Raw genomic sequence first — 21,148 nt, 5'->3', positions numbered from 1 at the left:
TATTACATTTAAAAGAATACTAAGAAATGAAATGAAAAATAATAAGAAATGAAAAATATTTTGAGGTAAAAATTACTGAATCTGGCATGCATCATGTGCTTAGGTGTTGCTATAGAAACCCATTCTTCCACAGTTTATTTTTTATTATTATTTTCCAGGAGATTTGAAATGGCTTAGGCTAATATATATTTTTATTATCCGATATAATTTAACTAGCGAACGACAATAATCCTTTTACAGGGTATTTATTCTTCCTATTTTATTATTTATTTCCCATTTTTATCGAAACTGAAGTAAATTGGATTCTGGTTAATTTTCCCCCAATGTATCTGAATAAAAATTATATAGGTTATAGTTGTTACCGAAATGCTATTCACATTATTTATTATTCTTTTATCCTTTCAGTATATGTAATTAGTTTTCTCAAACTCTTTGTATTTAAATTTATTATTTTTATCATTTTAAAGTATCTATTTAAATGTAATTATTCATCATATATTTATTTAGATTCAGAGTACTTTAAGGTCTTTTTACGGGGACGTGGCTCTTTTAGTTTTAAATGCCAAGCTCTGACCTTTCTGTTCTTGTATGTTTATAAAAATTTACTTTTCCTACCACAGAGCATTTCCTACTAAAATTGTACATTTGCTGATTTTATGTCATTAAATTATTTAGTCAATATCGGAAAAAATTTTAATGAAGTGAAATGAAATATTCATATTTTGGCAGTGTCAGATTTAAAAAAATTAATTTTGGGGAAATAATGAAATCTAACTTTTAACTCAGTTCTTAAGTTTGGGAACATTTTATACTTGTTATGAAAAAATAAAAATACAAGAAGTTTGTCTCCCATATGACAAAAATTGACTGGATATTTAATTTCAACATTTGCAATTTTTTATGTCGCTTTCAATCTGCTTTTAGGTAACATTTAATGAAGTTAGAAGAATTCAAGGAAATAAGTTTAAATGAATTGCAACAAAAAATGTGTATAATTTAGGCCTTACGAGGAAGTCGTAATGTCCACATCAGATTTTTCTTATGAGACACCCGATATTCTGAACCTTGTAAGCAGGGCTGATTCCATGGAGAACCATCTAAGGTACTGATTTTTCAGAGAGCATGAACTAAGTTGTTCCTGCAAATGACAATTAAGTAAAAATATATTTTTCTCTGCACTGTTAACATATTTAATTTATATGGAACACTGATTCCTGACTGCCAAAAATTGGGGAGCCAGGCCCGCTTGTAATAAATTAACAAAGCAAGTTTAAGTTAAGTGGTAAGTTTTTAAGCAGGGAATGCTACAAAAGGGGAATATTTAAAAACATCAAATATTTCTATTTCTTTGCAAAGTTTTACTTTTTTCTGAACTTGAGTATTTTGTGTTTCAGTACTGCTAGACTAAAAGGTAACTAGCTTTAACTTTTAGGAGTCTGCATAATGAAATTTTTCATTTAGGCTATAATCTTCTTTAAATTTCAAGGGAGACTGTGCTTTGTTTCTAATTGCATCAATATAATATTGACCACTGTGACTGCAGAGTTTCTGCCGTTCTTTTAATTTTCTTTAAACTTCATGGCAGATGATGATATACTTTCTAATGCATTCATACAACTGTTGGTGTTCATCACCTAAAATCCAACAGTAGCTATTGTCTAACTACAATGATAAAAAGTATCCAAATACTATTCTGGAAGTCTAAATCAGTTGCAAGTGGTATCACCATAAAAATTTAAATGTCTACGGTGTGAAACAACAGGAAAAATAAATGCTGGCCATATCAGCTTCATCATTGCAACCCTCGAACCATAAAGAGAGTAGTGAAGAAAAAGCATATAATCCTTTGGCAGTGAACATTCAAAGTGCCTCTGGTATTGTTGCAAACAATAGGTAGTAATATGTGCCTCATAAACTTCTGATTATGCAGTAGTGGATGTCCAGATATTTTTGGCTGTATAATGTATCAAATAAAGGCAGCATGTAAGATACATATAGTATAATGTATCAAATGTATCAAATAAAGGCAGCATGTAAGATACATATGATGCATGTTACTTAATAAATTTTTGTTATGAGTGAGTGGACTTACTCGGTTGTTGCGCAGAAAAAAAGATGCTTTCTCTGCCAAAGTATAGTAACTTATGAGCAAAATTTATAAGTTTAGGATTTAACATAGTAGATATTAGTTTAAATTTAACAAAGTATTTTTGGGATTTAATAAAAAAATTGTTTTTACTTCTACTTGTATATTTAAATGTATTTTGTTAAAAATGTATTGTTTTGCTTCTGTGTTTAAAACCTTTGTCTGTATCCTTAACCTATATGTTCTATTAAATTTTATGTTACTTTAATTTAAATTTTGATAGATTTAATTTTTTATCTAGATATTTTGTCATCATGGAAGGGGAAGGAACACGTAAATTTTCTCGAAGGAGAACAAGTATCAATGTGTCAGCAATGTTGTATCCAGAGAAAAGACAATCTATTCTTCGTGATCCAAAGCTGCAAGTAAGTAGAAATGAATTAAGTAGAAAATGCTGTGACCTGCAGTTATTTATTTGATGCTTTCTTGTTATTGGGCTCCTAACACAGCCTTTTAAGATTTTGCTGCAAATATGTCAAATTTAAGTAGGGTTAAAATTTAATATCTGAGCATAATCAAAAATCTTTTAATTTGACAAAGATTGATCTTTCAGGCTTATGTTGTGTGGTCTGTGTTTTCAGTCACCCTAATATCTTTTATTTGCGTTCACTTAAAGCATATTTGGAGGGTTGCATATAATTAGGAAGGAAAATTTTAAATTTATTTCATAATTATTTCTCTATCTTATGACAAAGTGAAATCTGTACTAAAAACATTCAGATAATTTTCAAGGGAAAATGTGGAAATTGTTATACATTTGAGATTATTTTAAAATTGTTATGACATTTGAAATGAGTCTTTTAGAGTGCAAAATCATGATTTTCGTTTCGATTCAGAAGTTAAGGATAGAAGATACACAAGCTTGAAAGCAATTCTTCATCTCTTCCCCCCCAAAAAAAAAACTGGTTCTTGATCCTTAGAAAACCAAAATTTTTTATCTAAAAATTGAGTGAAATAAGATTGCACTTCTTAAATCTACAACTTTGAGATTTGGCTGATGTCAAACTACAGAAAATGGTAGACAATATGTATGAATTCCTAAGAAAAATCTTTTTGTTCTAGTAAATTTTACGGTTGATCTTTAGATTATGGTAACTTGGCGATTTTTTGGCCACCAACTCTTCTACAGCAACCCTCTATTTTTTTTCCCCGCCGGCATTTTTTCTTCACGAAGTAAAGACATGTTTCTTTTCTTTTTATCTACTGAACACTTCTTCCAACAATCTACTAGCCGAATTACACTTATGCTAGAAATTTTATCTAACAAAACTGCTTAATCATGACAAATATTCACTGCAAAATTGGGAAAAGGTGCACAATACCATACTCCTTACACGTTTTTCAAAATAACACATACACATAAACCATGTACACGTCGACTTATTTTTACTTAAAAAAACATCCCAGAATTGCACAAAAATGGCATTGCGCACACTCTTCTCTATATCCATGTGCACTGCTTTTTTTCTCATAAATTAGAAAAATTTCACGAAAATACATGACAATTTTCTGAATCTTTAAACCCGGTAAAAAGAACATATATGAAATTACCTGATCGCGAAAAAGTATATACCATTTCCAAATATGAACATTTCCACATATAAAATAAATAAAATATCCCAAAACTGCCTATTATATTATAAACGTCACCAACGAATTCATACCGCAAGCATTACAAATACTTAGTGTCAAATATTTAAATTAATTCCATGCACGTTTACTTCAACTAAAACGTATACCAAATTCCTACAAACATAAAATTCACAAAATAACTATCATTTAATTAAAATATAATTAAATTCAAAAACACTACTTAAAATATAAATAAGCACATACATTAAATTAATAAAAATTAGCTTACAATCCTAATTACTTTAAACTAAATCATTGCTAATAACAATTTTCGCAATAATACCAAATTACTTTACTTCCACCTTACATTTAGAACAATGCATAAAAATAATATCCTCAAATAATTAAAAACACTAACTTACCTAATCTTCTTCAGAATCTTGCTTACATGGTGGATACACTTTTATTATGTATTCAATAAAATTATTGAACGACTTTTTCTGCGAATTTTTCCTCCACACTTACTCCGCTAAATAAAAAGCAAAATTCTCTTTATCAAAATGTCTCGGGATGTCGCTTTTTATAGCACTCCACGTGCCCTCTATTGTATTGGTATGTGCATCTGTTTCCGGATCTTTAAAATAATATTTGTGGTTCACAGCAAAATGTTTAAAACCTTCATCTTCCAAACATTCATACGATTTTTCACTTTAGACAGCGCCATACAATCCCAAAATTATTCAACCCTACTTCACACAACACACAATGAAGCTTAATACAAAATAATATACAGCTACAGATATTTTTCCAAATTTCCTCTTTTTTCGATTAAAGAACCGTAATTCATCCATTAATATCACATGACATATCCCATGATCTCTCATTTCCCTCACACAAAATAATGCATAATCGGAACTGAGTACTGCTCACATTATAACCAAAGTCCCAGGTAGTAACTTTTATCGCCTCCAAAATGTCGCCAAACTACCAGTTACCATATTCTAAAGATCAGCCAATTTTACTTGAAACCTAAGTTTTTCAGTTTCATTCTATGTACACTGCTCAAAAAAAAAAAAAAAATGGGACAGTCCTATATCTCCCAATCTACTGGGCCGATTGACAAAATTCAAATTACGTTCTTCATGTCTCGAAAGAGCGACTTAGTATATATATTAGATTTATATATAGCACTATTCTAACATAGGTATTTTGACACAAAATCGGACTTTTTCTGAAATAACATACCAATTTTTTTACATATTTCGATTCTACGACTCAAATTACGCCTAAATATGAAATTTTGTAAAATTTGGAGCGAAATTTACGGAGAAATTCACAAATTTATGTTGGCACTTTTTTGTCAATTTGCGCCAAGAATACTTCACTTGGCGAACTTCTTAATATATGGCAACCTAGTTTCCTTAGGAAAAAAAGTCACCATCGTTCCTTTTTTCCAAATAATATTCTTTATATTATATTTTTCATTATAACTTATTATTTTAAGTAATTTTTTCTTTTCGAATTTCATTTTAATTGTTTAAGTTGCACATTTTTTTTTTTTTCTAATAACTGTTCTAAAAATTTCTATTTACCTATTCGAACTGCGTAAATAAAGGTGCAGCGTTTACTTTTTTTTTCTTTCAAATAGTTTTCTTTATATATATTTTTCGTCATAGCTATTATTTTAGGTCATTTTTAAATTTTTATACTTTTATTTTAATTGTTTGTGTTGCATTGTCTCTTCAGATAATTGTTTTAAAATTTTCTATTTATTCCTTCGAACTGAGCATTTTAAATATATTTATTAATATCAATTTTCCAGAATTTGATTTTATTTATTTGAACTGCGTTTTTTTTCGGAAGAATACTTTGTAACCCAGACTGCGATGCATTTGAAAACTGCATACTATATTAAAAGAGAAAATACAGTAAAGCACAGTTTTACACGCCTTTCAATGTTCCGTTCAGAAAAAATATATATAAATAAGAGAGATGTATAACCGATATTTTAACTTAAGATGACTTGCATACACTGCTTTAAACAGTTTTATCATTGTGCCCATTGCTTTACACAGTTTTATCCTACATTTGGTTTCTTAAAATGTTATTCATATTTTAGTCAAATATTTTATTTTTGAAATCGCAAGAATCAAATATCATAAGATTGAAAAGTTTTAAATTTAAAAAAATACGAATACTAAATTTTACGAAAAAATTTATTTTTCTTCTCTGTTTCTTTAAGCATTCTGAAAGTATATTGAAAAGTATCCAACTTTTCGAAACATTTTGGTATTTCTGACAATCATTTTAAATAAAGTTATCGCCTTCCATTTCATAAAGGCCCACAAACGGCCGAGCGGTAAAGTTGCTGAACACTGGTAGTTCACTCCGGGGTTCGAACCCGGTAAACGGGCTGGTTGCATGGCGTTTTCGTGGATTTTCTCATGTGTACCGCGTATGACAGCTGGTTTCCCTTAGAAAGTTCTTCACAAAGTATTTCGTCAGAGCCTTTATCAGTCTTTAGAGGCTAAACATTTTGAAGCTATGAGATGAAAGGAAAGACTGGTTTCATCAAAAAAATTTGGTTTATTTTATTATGACAAAGCACACTACGGCTATCTGCCTAAGGGGAGGGATGCCTTCCTGGAGGACTTTCTAAGGGAAACTGGCTCGCATACACGTTACACTTGGGGAAAACCACGAAAACGCCCATGCAGCCAGCCCGTTCGCGGGATTCGAACCTCGGACCGAACTACCAGTGTTCAGCGACTTTACCGCTCAGCCGCTAGTTCATCAGGAAGGGAAAAAAACATCTTTAAGTGACATCCACATACATCACTGGATAAACTCCTGAATCTTCAAATAATTCGACTGAGGAAATCATGGGATTCACCATTTATGATACGATATGATGTTCTATAACGTAATTTACACAACCATATAGTTTAAAACCAGTCGCTCTTCACTTTAATCTGCAATGATATCGTTTTGTCTTTTCTGTTAACACAAGCTCAATTGATGGTATTTGCTGGTGTACTCGTCCAAGAGTTTTTCTCTTTGAACACCTAAATTCTTTGAAAGTATCCTGAAAGTATATTCGAAAGCGTCCAACTTTTTGAACATCTTGGTACGTCTGACAGCCAAATTTCCCTGCAAATTCTTGCTTACTTTTCTCCCTAATTTTCTTCTTTCCTTCTACAGTTATTTTCAGTGCTCACACAAGAAAATTAAGATTTTTCGACTGCTAGACTTCCATACATTTTGCATTCTTGTCAATTTTTTAAAATATCAATTATATGAATTGCGTTTCAGCTAAAGACAGCTTTTCATTTTTTAGTCATTTTAGCTATAAATAAAGTTTAAAGCGAAGTCCAAAGGATAAATAATTTAATTAAAATATTTTTGCTAAATGACAAAGAAATAAAACAGTCCAGCAGGGTTTATCCTGTACCACAGAGTAACCCGATTCTTATATCGGCTGAAACAATCTAAATCATATTAAAGATCATGTTTTTTTATACAATCTATAACGCGAGAGAAAAAATTAGCTTCTTAAAACATGCTTTCTAAGAGAATTAATATAAAAATTTATATTTATATATATATTTTTTAAAGTTGGGACTTGAACCAAACTGTCAGACTTTTAAAGCTTATTTTACATGGTGGTTATTATTAAAGTTCCACTTTGAAATGGTCATAAAAGGAAAACTACCGGACCAAATGTTATCAAACTTGGGAATCGTGTAAAGGAGGTTATGAGAATTTCTTTTCGGCGGAAAAAAAAAGAGTTCAAAAACTCACCATCAGGGGAAAAATGGCGCTGTATACAATATTGTTAAATGAAATAAGACACGAAAACATCTGTTTAAAATGTGTTTAATATTTTCCGAAACGTGTTACAAAGCATGTTCAATGTAGCGTCCAGCATTTTGCGAAAGCAAGTTAAATCATGTTACTGCATTCTCAACAGCAGCTCTTAGCATATCAGGTTTGGTTTTGGTTTGGTTTATTAGATTACGGCAAAGCACTCGAGGGCTATCTGCCTTAAGGGAGGGATGCCTTCGTGGAGGACTTTTTAAGGGAAACTGGCTCGTATACACGTTACACATAGCATATCAGGAGGAATGTTATCAGTGTATCACATTTTTCATTTCTGCCAAATTGTTTAGATTATCACCATAAACAGTGCTTTTGAGATAACCTCATAGACAAAAGTCACAGAGGTTGAGGTCTGGTGGGAAGAGGGGAAGTGTTGGCCTATAAGACGTTCATTTGTGAAATGTTGCCTAAGTAACTATGCGACACTCTTGAGGTGGTGCCCAGCCCTGCATAAAAATCGTAGTATCTAAAATGCCACGTTACTGCAGTTCATGTATCACGAAACATTTTAATATTGGCTCTAAGGAACTGCAATCGCAGTGGTCCAGCTGTCGACTGCTCTTCAGAAAAAAATGGTTCAGTTATAAAACTAGCTGTCATTCAAGAGTAAACGGTGTGAAATGACTGTTATGCAATCGAATGCAGTAGGAGAATGCAGTGGAACTAGATAGATAACATGAGGGATTTCTTTGGCCCAAATCGATTAAAAGCATTTTGAATCAGTATCTTCATGTTTTAGTGCCGAATTCAGGCTTAAAAAATTACAAATTAGCGATCTGTAAGAAAACGATTTCCAGATTGTACGCACTTGTGAGGGTGATTTGCGATCTCACATTTTCTAATCGCTAATTCGTGGTTTTCACGGACGAAATTCTCACTTACAGGGATGGCGCACTCGACATTTATCGAATTTAACGTCTTTAAATAATAATTTGCCTACTTCAAAGTTTCTTAAGGGTATACAACATATTAAACCCGTTTAACAAAAGGTTAAGTTAGATTCCGACCCATATTTCGTTTAACAATATTGCATACAGCGCCATTTCCCTCCGTGGTGGTGAGGTTTCGAACTTCCTTTTTTCCGCGAAAATAAATTCCCATGACCTCCTTTACACGATTTCCAAGTTTGATAACATTTGATCCAGTAGTTTTATGACCGTTTCAATGTGGAACTTTAATTATAACCACTCTGTATATTATTAAATTTTAATTTGAAGCTATGCGTTATATGTATACCATGCGTAAAATTTTCGCTTTTATGGAAAAATAAAAAATCGAAGCAAATATACTTAGTATAATGGACCAAATTTGAAAACATTTCCCCTCCCTCCGAAAATAAAATATTGAAATTTCGAACTTGAATTTACTGGGTTATCGAAATATTTAATTTGACTTATCTTCTAAGTCCTAGTTCCAACAACAATTCCGTCAAAAATTCCGAATTACTTAAGCTAAAGTTAAAGATTTAGTATATATTCACTGTATGTTAATAAAGTAATCAGAATGTAATAAAAATAGATTATAGAATTTACGCTGATATAACTTTTTGTCTGACTGCACAACATGTAATGGAAGAGAAGGTTTGTAGAGATCTGTTTTTCACATGCCTCTAAAAGTAGATGTCATATTAATTTTGTCTCTTCAATGTCAAAAAACTTTCCTTTGAGAGGCAACTTTAGTTTTTGAGAAAGAAAAAAAATCACAAGAAGACAAATTTGAAGAACATGCAGGACGATTGAATATACATACTTATTTTCCGAACACAAGCGATTCTCCGACTGGTTATTGAATAATGAAAAGATGCATTGTCATGCAATACAAAACATTTGGAATACGTTTTCTGGCTGAATAACGTAAGATTAAAAGTTATCTGCTTAATTCACATCCATTTACAAGTCAACTACTCGGGCAATTGCAGAATCGTTTTGATCCTGAGCTTGTAGGACAAACCTAATATCACTGGATTTAAACACTTCTTCAATCTTCCGAGAACGTTCCTTCTTTAGCTCATATTCCAAGAATATTAAGTGAATACAATTATTGCCAAAGAAATTGAATATTCATTTGCACTACGGCTTGGTAGTTTACTAACGAGTTAACAAAACTTAAATTCTGCTTTTTGTGTCAAAGAATACAACAATATTTTAAATATTTACAAATAAAATATTAAATTGGAGATTTAATTGGAGCCTCGTCAGTTGCCTAGCATTTGAAAAAGAAAATATTGTTAAATACTAATTGTTTGCTGCTCAGTCTAACCCAGGCTGCATGGTTGGTTTTCGTAGTTTTTTAGGTTCTCTTTACAAAGATTCTCTATGAAAGCATCTTAATCAAATAGCTCCCATGTTCTTTCTATGTTCAAATAACCAACTAACCTAGTTTAAGAGCGATTTCCAAGTGAAGTTACTAGTAAAATCCGAATACTCATTAAAAGTCCTGTAGCTAGCCAATCGGGAGTAACATGAAAGATACGGAACCAATAATTGAAATGTTGTTACGGTACGCTGTTTCTTAACTTAGATGGTCATTCCTTAATTAAATAGCCCACCAACAGCCGAGCGGTAAAGACGCTGAACACTGGTAGTTCGGTTCGAGTTTCGAATCCCGCGAACGGGCTGGCCGCATGGGCGGTTTCGTGGTTTTCCCCATGTGTAACGTGTATACGAGCCAGTTTTCATTAGAAAGTCCTCCACGAAGGCATCCCTCTCCCTTTAGGCAGATAGCCCTCGTGTGCTTTGCCATAATTAAATAATCCAATTCAATCCTTAATTAAATATAATTGATTTGTAAATTCTACTAGAACTGACGGTAAGAATTGAAGTGGAAATAAGTAATATGGTGTGCAATCTTGATTAATATAAAATTTAAAATATTTGCATAGAAAAATGTTTGCATTCAGACAGAAAGTTTTTTGAAATATTTGCAATTACTTTATAAGAAGGATTTATTAATAACAGCAATAATTACTTATTATATTACTGATGATTAAGATTCAGTTCTTGACAATTACATTCTAAATTAGAATTTTAAGGATATAATGAAAATACGCTACGCACAAAAATACATTTTAGGAAAAAAATGAGTTAATTTTTTGTTTTAAAACTTCTTAATTCATTTAGTAAACATCGTATCCTCGTTGTTTATTGAATCCAGAATGTTGGTGTCGTTTATATAATTATTCTTACTTGTCCACAGAATCTGCTGACTTATTCAGCCATTAAGTAGCTGCAGATCATTTCTACATAACCATTGAACTTCCATTAATTCATTCTCTAGAGGGTTGTATGTTTATATCATAATTTGACTTTTATAAAAAATGATTATTCTAAATATTATTTTTCTATAAAAATATATTGTGCTTTAAAAATATGGATAATAGTATCAGCCGCTCTTTCAGCCACTTCAAAAGCAACAGTTTGTTTAGAAATAAATTATGCAGTTAATGTCATAAAATTCAAATAAATATCAAACTAAAATTCTAAGTTTTAGACAATTCGATTTAAACGAAGTAAAGTAGCAGACGATAAAACGCGGAAGGTAAAAATTTACTCTTACAAAAACTTACTCTTAAACTTTTTAAAAAAAGAAAAGATACGAGAGAAATTTAAAAAAAGTAGTTAAAAATTTGAATAATATCATCTATAATTTAAAAAAATAGCCTTTCATATAGTATTAATAAATATTTATTACGCATCATTGAGGGAAAAAATGTCATATAATTAATTCTCCGTAAAATTTTACTTGAAGTATAAGGTTAAAAATAGCTGTGGCAATTCAGTGTAACAAAAATCCATAGACCACATTTGGCGTTATTATCGCTCAAATGAAAGGTGCCAAATTTCAAAACGCGAAATTATGTAAATTCGTGTATATCTTAGAAAATTTTGAGTAAAAAAGTCTAATTTTTTGCAGATATGCTTAAAAATACACCTACTTTAAGATGATGGTAAAAATTTTATAGGTTATAATTCAAAATTTTTTTCGAAAAATCTATAGAAATTATTTAAAAATAAAAATTTAAAAAATAAAACGCAAAAAATGGGTAAATTTTATTTGGAATGAACCAAAATTTCGAAATGTGAGAGAAAAAATCAAAAAAGTTTAATTAAAAAAGAGATATTAATAAATATTTGCCAAATTCAATTAACATTGAGGAGCTAATATTTTAAAAACTAATCGTACGATTTTTACAAAACTTGGTATTCTGGCATAATTTGAGTCGTAGAATCGAAATATGTAAAAAAATTGGTATGTTATTTCCGAAAAAGTCCGATTTTGTGTCAAAATACCTATGTTAGAATAGTACTATATATAAATCTAATATATATCCTAAGTCGCGCTTTCGAGACATGAAAAACGTAGTTTGAATTTTGTCAATCGCCCCAGTAGAACGGGAGATATAGCACTGTCCCATTTTTTTTTTTGAGCAGTGTACATACTGCTGTTGGGAACCCAGTGTAAAAATAAAGAAGAAAGAACTTGGGTAAAAATAAAAAGATGTATTCATTAGTGAATGAAAACAAGGTTTTTATTGTTTCATAAGTAGCATTATAATATAAACCCTAAAACTTAAAATAGTATTGTATATGGGCATACCTGCATTTGAAAAAGCATTAGAAATATGTAAGCTTAGTCTAACTTTAGTTCTGTATCAGAAACTTTGAGCTTCATATTAAGTATTTCTTCAGAAATACTTAAAATTATCAGGCACTCTACTGTTATTGGGACCAGATTCAGAAATATATGTATGTATGCATGCATATGTGTATATATGTGTGTGTGTACACACATACATATTTGATTTATAAATCCATATGTATACACACACATTTATGTACATACATTATCGCATTAATAATATACATGCATACATTAACACACCCATTCATATATACATATATTTCTGAATTTGATCCTGATAACAGAAGAGTATCAATTATCAGTATGCTAGAGTTTAAATCATATTTGTATAAACATTTAGTATTTCTTTACTTCTGATATCATTCAAAGTTTTCTGTAACTTTAAGGCTTTAATCTTCAGTAAAAAATTATAATCTTGTCTTTTAGTTTCATTAAATCATTCTCAGTTTATGATTTATTCTGATAATACTCACATATTACCAGTTGATTCTTTGCCTGGAATGTCTCATTTTTCAGCATAGATAATTATACTTTTGCTTATTATTCCTAGAATCATATTTTGTACCTCCTAATGTTTTTATAATAATTCAGAAAGTCTATAATATATGGATGAAAATAATAAATTTAGAAGCCTGTAAAGTCAAAACACTCAGATGTGCTGTAAACAACTTTTGAATTCTGAGTATTTTCTAATCTTCCATAACAGAGGTAAGTTGGCGCCAAACTATTTTGGCCTTCAAAATTTTGCGAAATTTTGGCAGCAATGAGAGCACTAAGATGTGGTAGTCAGATTAACTTATGCAACATCATCTGTATGTTCTGTAAATACTGTATATAATTTTATTACTAGTGATGTCCTGAGGTCACCCCTTCTTTTCTCCAATTCCGATACCTCCTGTTACTCGATCCAGACATATGTATGTCATGCACCCCTTGGGCATAGTCATGAGCCAGACACATTGCATTTAAATGTAATATCTCGACACAGTTAATAATGAATGAATGAATGAATAATAGTGTTACAAAATTGGTATTTAAAAAGCTAATATTAGTTCAATTATAAATTAAATAGTTTTATTTCTCGCGCAGTGCAGCGCGTGACGAATATTAAAAGAAAGCTAAGCCGGAAAATTGAAAATACAAGAGTGTGTGCATTAAATAAATAAATATGTCTTTTTGATTTTGAGAAAGTACCAGAAAATTCTAGCGCGTGATTTTAAAATCTTATAAAAGGAGGAAAACATCTCAGTTCGTAGTTGTTGCTTAGTTTGTTGTTGTTTAGAAAACTGCTCTTGTTGATTGTAGCGAATTCGCGGATTAGCTTTCTTTAGCTGTTTTGAATTACGTTCTATTGGACATTTGAGTAGTTAAAAGATAACTGCTGTGAGATATTGTAATACTGCATGATAATTTGAGAAAATTTAAGCATTTTTGTTGTCATAATAATAAATTTTTGTTCATTTTTCATCGGACTTGTGCATTCATTTCATAACGAACCCGTATGCACGAAACAATTTTTGGTGTCAGGAGTGGGGTTTGAATGCCAATCACAAGAGCGATGGAAGAGCAGTTAAGACAGCTGATATCAGCCTTTGCTGCATTTAAAGAGGAAATGAAAGTGGGCCAGCAAGAGATGAAAGTGGGACAGGAATCCGTTCAGGAAATGTTGGAAGCTGTACAAGTAAAGATTGAAGAAGGTTAATATGAAATGAAAAGAGAAATTGCCTGCATAATAGAAACCAAATTTGAGGCTATGGAAGGCAGAATTGACACTGTTGAAACTAAAGTTGGACAAATAGAAGAAAGAGTTTCTTCGGTAACAGAACAAGTAGAAGAAAGAATTTCTTCTGTAAAAGAGCATATAGAAGAGCGAGTTTCTGCTGTCGAGCAACAAATTGAGGAAAGGGTTCCTGCTGCTGTTGCCAAAGAAGTTGACACTTTAAAGAAGAGCATAGTGGCAGAAGGAAGCAATTCTGAGGGTTTTAAATTCTTACTGATGCCTGCTCGTCCATCTCTGAAGCTATCCACATATGATGGGAAGACATCCTGGCAAGTGTATAAAACACAATTTTCTATCATTTCGGATGCGAATGGATGGGATTCCCAAACAAAGGCCTGTCATCTCGCCACTTCTCTGAGAGCAGACGCTTCCAGAAAACCAAAGACTTGACTTCGAAGCTTTATCTGGCACATTGGAGCTGCACTTTGGTGAGAAATGCTTAAAAGACTACAGTAGGCTTCAATTAAAATCCCGTCAACAGAAGCCCACCAGATCCCGTCAACAGATTCACTCCAGGAACTCGCCACAGATGTTGAAGGGCTGTCCCACCTCGCCTTTACGGAGTGCCCGAGAGAAACGAGGGAAATCCTGTCCCTGCAGTACTTTATCGATGCCGTCCGGGATCCCGAAATACAGAAGGCTCTACAAATGGGGGATGTTCAAGATTTGAAAAGCGCTTTAGTGTACGCCATGAAGTTCGAGGCAGCCCAGCAAGCAACTCGTAGAGATCGCTACCCAGTTAGAACTGTGCGAGTCCATGAGCCAGTGGATCAACTGATGGCTCGTTTAGACGATTTTAGCCAGACAAGTCAACGCTTTGATATAGAGTAGGAGCGAGAAGAAAGTAGCTCTAAGGTGTTGGAGATGTGGTAGTGAAGGTCACCTAAGACGGAATTGCAGAACACCCCAGGGTACGGAATATAAAGCAGATGATTTTAACAGACAAGTCAGTGGCTTGAGACGGAACAGAAGTAAAAAGAAACTAGTTCTAAAGTTCTAAAGTGCTGGAACTGCGGAGTTGAAGGCTACATACGAAGAAACTGCAGAACACCCCGAGGTATGGAAAATAAGACCATTTCCCAGCAACGACGCAGTAAACAAATTAGTGACCATATCAAGGAACGGAGGTTGCCAGATAACGAAAAACCTTGTTTTAAAGAACTTAAAATTTATACAGTGAGTGGCAACAGTAACAGACTGTCCATTAATGGGAATATCGATGAAGTTCCTTGCAATATGATCATTGACACAGGAGCTAATGTTACCATCATTAGGAAAGATTTAGCTGAACAGTTTAAAGATAAACTTATTTGGACACCATCCTGTGTTTCCCTTCAGACTGCATCTGGTGATAAAATCGACATAACTGGGAAGTTAAACGTAAGCATCACGTTTAGAAGTGCCGCCTATCATCACACGGCTGATGTGCCGGATATCACAGATCCGTGCATACTCAGATTGAACTTTTTAAGGAAATACAATTTTTCCTTAGACTTGATAAACAACAAACTGCTTTCAGCATCTGATGGCATGACTATCCATCCTCAAAAGGGACCCTCGCCTGGAAATGCCGTCACCTTGTCCGAAAGATCCAGCTCGGGAAGATGCCGAAATCATACTAGGGTCGAAAAGAAACGCAAGACTACCTGCTCTTCTCCAGCCCAGATGCTCTTCGGTCGAGACCTTCGTCTGCCTTGTGACCGCCTGTTTTATCGCCATACGGATGCGCCTTCATCGCCTGAGGAACACATCCAAGATGCCCAGCCCCGGTTTGAGAGGATGCATCGTTCTGCACGAAAGCGAGTCAACTTGGCGACGGAGAAGTGAAGACCAGATACAACACGAGAGCTACTGGACGTAGATCCAACAAAGGAGACAAGGTGAGGTTGTGGAACCCGATTCAACGAAAAGGACTCAGTCCTAAATTGCAGTCACCTTCGGATGGTCCATATACAGTGCTGAACAGACTGAATGACGTATCTGTAAGTCTTCGAACTCTAAACCTAAATTCGTTCATTACGACAGGTTAGCTCATTACTATGGCCATAGTGTGTAATGTAAATATATAAGACCATGGTCCTTTTTGTTTTTAAATGTGTATTTGATTTGATTTGTATTTAGTATTTGATATGCATTTAGTATTTGATTTGTTTAAGTTATCTATTACATTTATTGTTCATGTTGTTTGATATTGTAATGTAATGTTTATGCCTCAGTTGTAAGTTTGTCTTCCTGTCCACTGATTGTACTGCCCGGGACGTGCAGTCCTTGGGAAGGGGGCAGTGTTATGAATTTGGTATTTAAAAAGCTAATATTAGTTCAATTATAAATTAAATGGTTTTATTTCTCGCGCAGTGCAGCGCATGACAAATATTAAAAGAAAGCTAAGCCGGAAAATTGAAAATACAAGAGCGCGTGCATTAAATAAATAAATATGTCTTTTTGATTTCGAGAAAGTACCAGAAAATTCTAGCGCGTGATTTTAAAATCTTATAAAAGGAGGAAAACATCTCAGTTTGTAGTTGTTGCTTAGTTTGTTGTTGTTTAGAAAACTGCTGTTGTTGATTGTAGCGAATTCGCGGATTAGCTTTCTTTAGCTGTTTTGAATTACGTTCTATTGGAGATTTGAGTCGTTAAAAGATAACTACTGTGAGATATTGTAATACTGCATGATAATTTGAGAAAATTTAAGCATTTTTGTTGTGATAATAATAAATTTTTGTTCATTTTTCATCGGACTTGTGCATTCATTTCATAACGAACCCGTATGCACGAAACAATAGTAAATGGCCTATGGCCATACTTAGTACCCATTTTATAACTTATTTAATCTAATATGTAACTCTTCATATTGTGTTATAGATTTAAGGTTTAATTATTACTAGTGCTCCAAAAAACTCACACTACTTTGCCTATTATTTATACGAATGTGTTTTCTGCACAGGCTATAGCCAGCTTATTCCTCCTTTCTCGGCCTTTCCAGATAGCACTTCAGGTCTTTTGAAACTTGACGCACTCTTTAGTCTTTTTAGAAGCTTATCTTTTAATTTATCTCTTGTCTTATTTCTATTCTTATAATTTAAAAAAATTTTAAAAACATGATTTAATTATATATATTTATATTTATATAAAAAATTCTAAATATATACTAGTTACTTATGACAGTATTCGAAATAACATATCTTTTCTGCAAGGGGTAGGATCCTTGACCCAGACATCCTGGTGCTACACCGTTTCCCCAGTGCGTCAATTACTGATGGAACGGTTTAGGTTCTCACAAACACCGACCACTTTCGGTGAGAACTTTACATAATACTAAATTAAAAGCAGGAGTAGTGCAAGACTATACAATTCGATTGAAAGCTAAGAGGTTGACTCAGAACCTACACCGGTAGCATAGTAATTCGGTGACAGGAATGCATAGCCGATATTTAAAGTAAACAGCTGGAAGAATTAGCAACTTGCGCTCGCAGTAGCGAAATCACGCTATGTTAAACTTTTCGATTCAACAGTTTAAAACTCTTGTTTGCTCTAACTCGTTTACCTGGCAAGCAAACGCGAGGGGAATAAGAGAAAACAGGAAAGGCTGACAAATTAAAATAACTATTAGTAAAAATAAATAAAACCCTTCAGTGTGCGTACAAGATTTTAAGATAATTTCATTTTTCAATTAAGATATCACAAAAATGTGATTCGGTTGAACGCGTGCATCATTTCTTTGAACTGACTAATAAGAATTTTAAGAAGTTTTGGTTAATTGTGTATTGCGTCTGTCTAACATAATCAATTATCTGTATAACATAATCAATTTTGAAATAAAATTTTTTAGAAGTTTAATCAAATTTGAAATCACAGGAGAGTTTCGACTCTTCTCTTTTCATTGTCTGAATTAAATTTATGATGATTATGTATGTAATACTGTTTAAATATATCATTATGCATGCTTACAAACTTTCCCTTATAAGTATATTTTTATATTTTTTAATTAAAAAGTAATGTGCATTTGCAATTCTCTGAAACCTTTTTGTCAAAATTTCGAAAGCTGGCGAATTATGTAAACCCTAAGTGAGTTTAAAATGCGTAATTATTATGTTTATCACCTAAACATTTTTGAAATTACCTTTAATATTATAATAAAAATACTCGATTTTGAAATTTTTTAAAAAAGTATATATACATAACTATGGATTCACTCTTTTAAGATAATTCTACTAAAATTAATTTTAGGAGGTAATATAATCAATATTTCTTTAGTAAATAAATTATAAAGTATATATATATATATGCAGCAAACTTTCCTTAACACGAAGTCGGTTGAACAAAATTTTCGTTCTGGCAGCGATGTACATGATCTTATCGGAAGTGGTATCATTTTAACGCGAATTTCGGTTAGCACGAATTACGAATGATAAAATTAAATGATAAAATCTAATGAATCTGTTGCATCATTAGATTTTATCATTTAACACGAACTTCCAATGATTTTCATGTTTTCCCGTTGTTTCTGTGTTAAGGCTACGTTCGGAAATGTTGCGTCCTGTTAAATTAAAAACCTCGCAGAATGTATTGTATTGTAGACCAGCATGAGTAACATCGTTCGACAATCGCGATCGTCTTTCAACAGTGAGCTTCAATCAACAAATGCAAGTCTGTGTTTAGATGCGCTTTTTCACTTCCTTGTAGGAAGTAAAGGAATTGTTGTAATCGCGAAAAATCCCGCTTACTATAGTTCAACGAAAATATCCATTTTGAAAGCTATCGAATGCAATTTAACGATGTTTTTGCTTGACATCTGTACGTGAGAACAGAATAAAGGGCTCTTTTTCCCCAAAACGAATTATAAAACTGATTTAAAATGGATTCAGAAGAGATTTTTTCGTGGCGTCTGTACGTACGTACGTATGTATCTCGCATAACTCGGAAACGAGTAAGTAATCTCTGTTGCAATTTATAATCAAGTGGTGCTTCTCATTGGTATCCTCTTTGCCAACATTCTTGCATCATCATTTTAGCTGCAACAACAAAGAGAGATATGAAACCAATAGGATATGAAACCAATAGTTCGCCTGCAGCAGGAAGAATCTTCCGTTTTGTTATTTCCTCAGCCGGATCCTTGAGGAATTCATCTTCGATTCGAAATTTCAGTTTATCTGCTTCATAATTCCAAATATATCCTAACAAAGTACTATTCATTTCGTCTCCATTAAACTTCGTATTTTCAGCTGCATTCCAAATCGCATGTAATTGGGCATTATTGCTCCTCCACTTTTTCATATTGAAACTAGCAAGCATCATAATCCTTTTCACATCTTCATAAATTTCTGCAGCTTCTTCTTCATCATCTGTACCATAAATCAAATCATCTACATAAAAATTTTCTTCAAGAAGCTGACAGATCTTCGAATATTGTGCTTTCAGCTTTCTTGCATGATGCTTTATAGTTGCTGCTTGTAAAAAGGGGCTACAGGTTGCTCCGAATATTACACGAGTCGTTATTAAAATCGTCGGTTGCTCCTTTTCCTTTGCAGTTCAAAGAAATCTTACTGCATTTCTGTCTTCAGGCTTCAACAGAATTTGTAGAAAAGCAGCTTCGATATCTGCAGCAAATGCTATTTTGTGTTGACGAAATTTAATTAGCAAATCTAATAATTCAGGGTTTAAATTTGGTCCTGAATGTAAGCAATCATTTAAAGATAGACTGTCATGAATATGCGAGGATACATCAATTATGACCCTTAATTTCGTAGAATCGTGATCTTCTCTGATTACACAATGGTGTGGCAAATAATAGATGTTTTCTGCAGAATTCTTCGGAGCCTTTTCAGCTATTCCTTTATTTGGATAATCTTCAATTACCCTTGAATATTTGTCAGAAATTTCAGGATTTTTCTTAAACCTTCTAAGTAAACTGCTCCATCTGTTTAAGGCGATGTTATAATTACTACCCATTTTGTTCATATTGTCCTTCCAAGGTAATGAAACTTCATAACAATTGGTTTTATATTCAACAGTTTCTTCAAATTTCCGCATAACTTCAGTGTCATTTTCATTTGTTGAATAGTCATGTACAGTGGCATAACTAGAACTCTTGGACCCCTATGCAAAAAATTTTTATGGGCCCCCCTCAATAAATTTAATATGCTTAAAAATAAAAATAAAAATTTTTAAAAAGTTAAAAAAATCAAGGATGTCACGAGCCAGTGTTTTTATGATGAATTTTATTACATCTGGATTACTTGTTAAAAAATAAAAGCACATCCTTAGGGAACCAGTTGAAAGGTACGTAACATGAAGAAAGAATAAAAAGGAAAATATTTTCCCTTGATCAACTGTGAAATTTGCTTTAGTCTGGGCATTTGATATCAGATGAGTTTAATCAGTTATTTAAGACTTTTTGTATGCGTGCGAGAGACAGGCTTTTCTCTCCTTTCACTGAGATACATACTGATAATAAATGAATAAGTCTATATAAAAAAAGGAACATGTCACGTAAAGTATAGCATTAAGAAAAGTAAGAAAGCTTAGTTTTACGGAGATCTAAGAGGTTTTACATACAAATATTATCAGGTTCAAATGTTTCTTCTAACCTTCTTCGGAAACATACAATGACCTGACTAGAACAGAGAGCTTACTAAAGCTATGTTCACTAATTGTAGTAAGTAGACAGGATACAGACGAAGGGTATACAAAACCCTTTATTTTTTTCTTTATATACAATGACTTCTGTACTTCGGAATACAATGACCCTCCACTCGGGGTCTAACTTAAAAGATATCAAAATAAAACTAAACTCTAATTTAACTTTAGAATAAGATTGGCCTTATAATAACAGAAAGCGTATGTAGCACAGAGACTGTGAACACTACAATACGTTTAATTTATCAAGAGGATTAAAACCTCTGGCCTGGAAGGCAAAGTAGCAACTGCGTAACTTCTAAGGTAAGCGGCCTGCTTCGAACTCACGGCTTCCTCTCTTCTGCTTGGCAAAAAGGCCACACTTAAATACTTGGCGTTCGCCAGACAACTTTGCATAAACTCCTTCACGCTTATAATTCTGGCCGGAAGTAGAAAATAAGAAGTGATAGTAAAGATTTAAAATAAAATAAACGTTAATAAAACTTAAGATCCTT

The 21,148-nt window shown here is 32.7% G+C and overlaps 1 protein-coding gene across 1 annotated transcript in view; it reads left to right on the top strand.

Moving 5' to 3' along the window:
• Nucleotides 1-112: 112 nt before the first annotated feature.
• LOC118184242 (dynein axonemal heavy chain 8-like) overlaps nucleotides 113-21,148 on the top strand; it is a 442,084-nt gene continuing 421,048 nt past the window's right edge. The window contains exons 1-2 of the mRNA XM_085817842.1: nucleotides 113-241; nucleotides 2,388-2,511. Coding sequence (XP_085673968.1) covers nucleotides 2,401-2,511 — 111 coding nt within the window. The 5' untranslated portion in view covers nucleotides 113-241; nucleotides 2,388-2,400. The remainder of the gene's footprint in view (nucleotides 242-2,387; nucleotides 2,512-21,148) is intronic.

The sequence above is a fragment of the Stegodyphus dumicola genome, chromosome 5, assembly GCF_044657685.1.
Source record: "Stegodyphus dumicola isolate Sdum_Otavi_A_Nest chromosome 5, ASM4465768v1".
NCBI classification, from domain to species: Eukaryota; Metazoa; Arthropoda; class Arachnida; order Araneae; family Eresidae; genus Stegodyphus; species Stegodyphus dumicola.
This window is presented reverse-complemented; position numbering and strand designations above follow the sequence as displayed.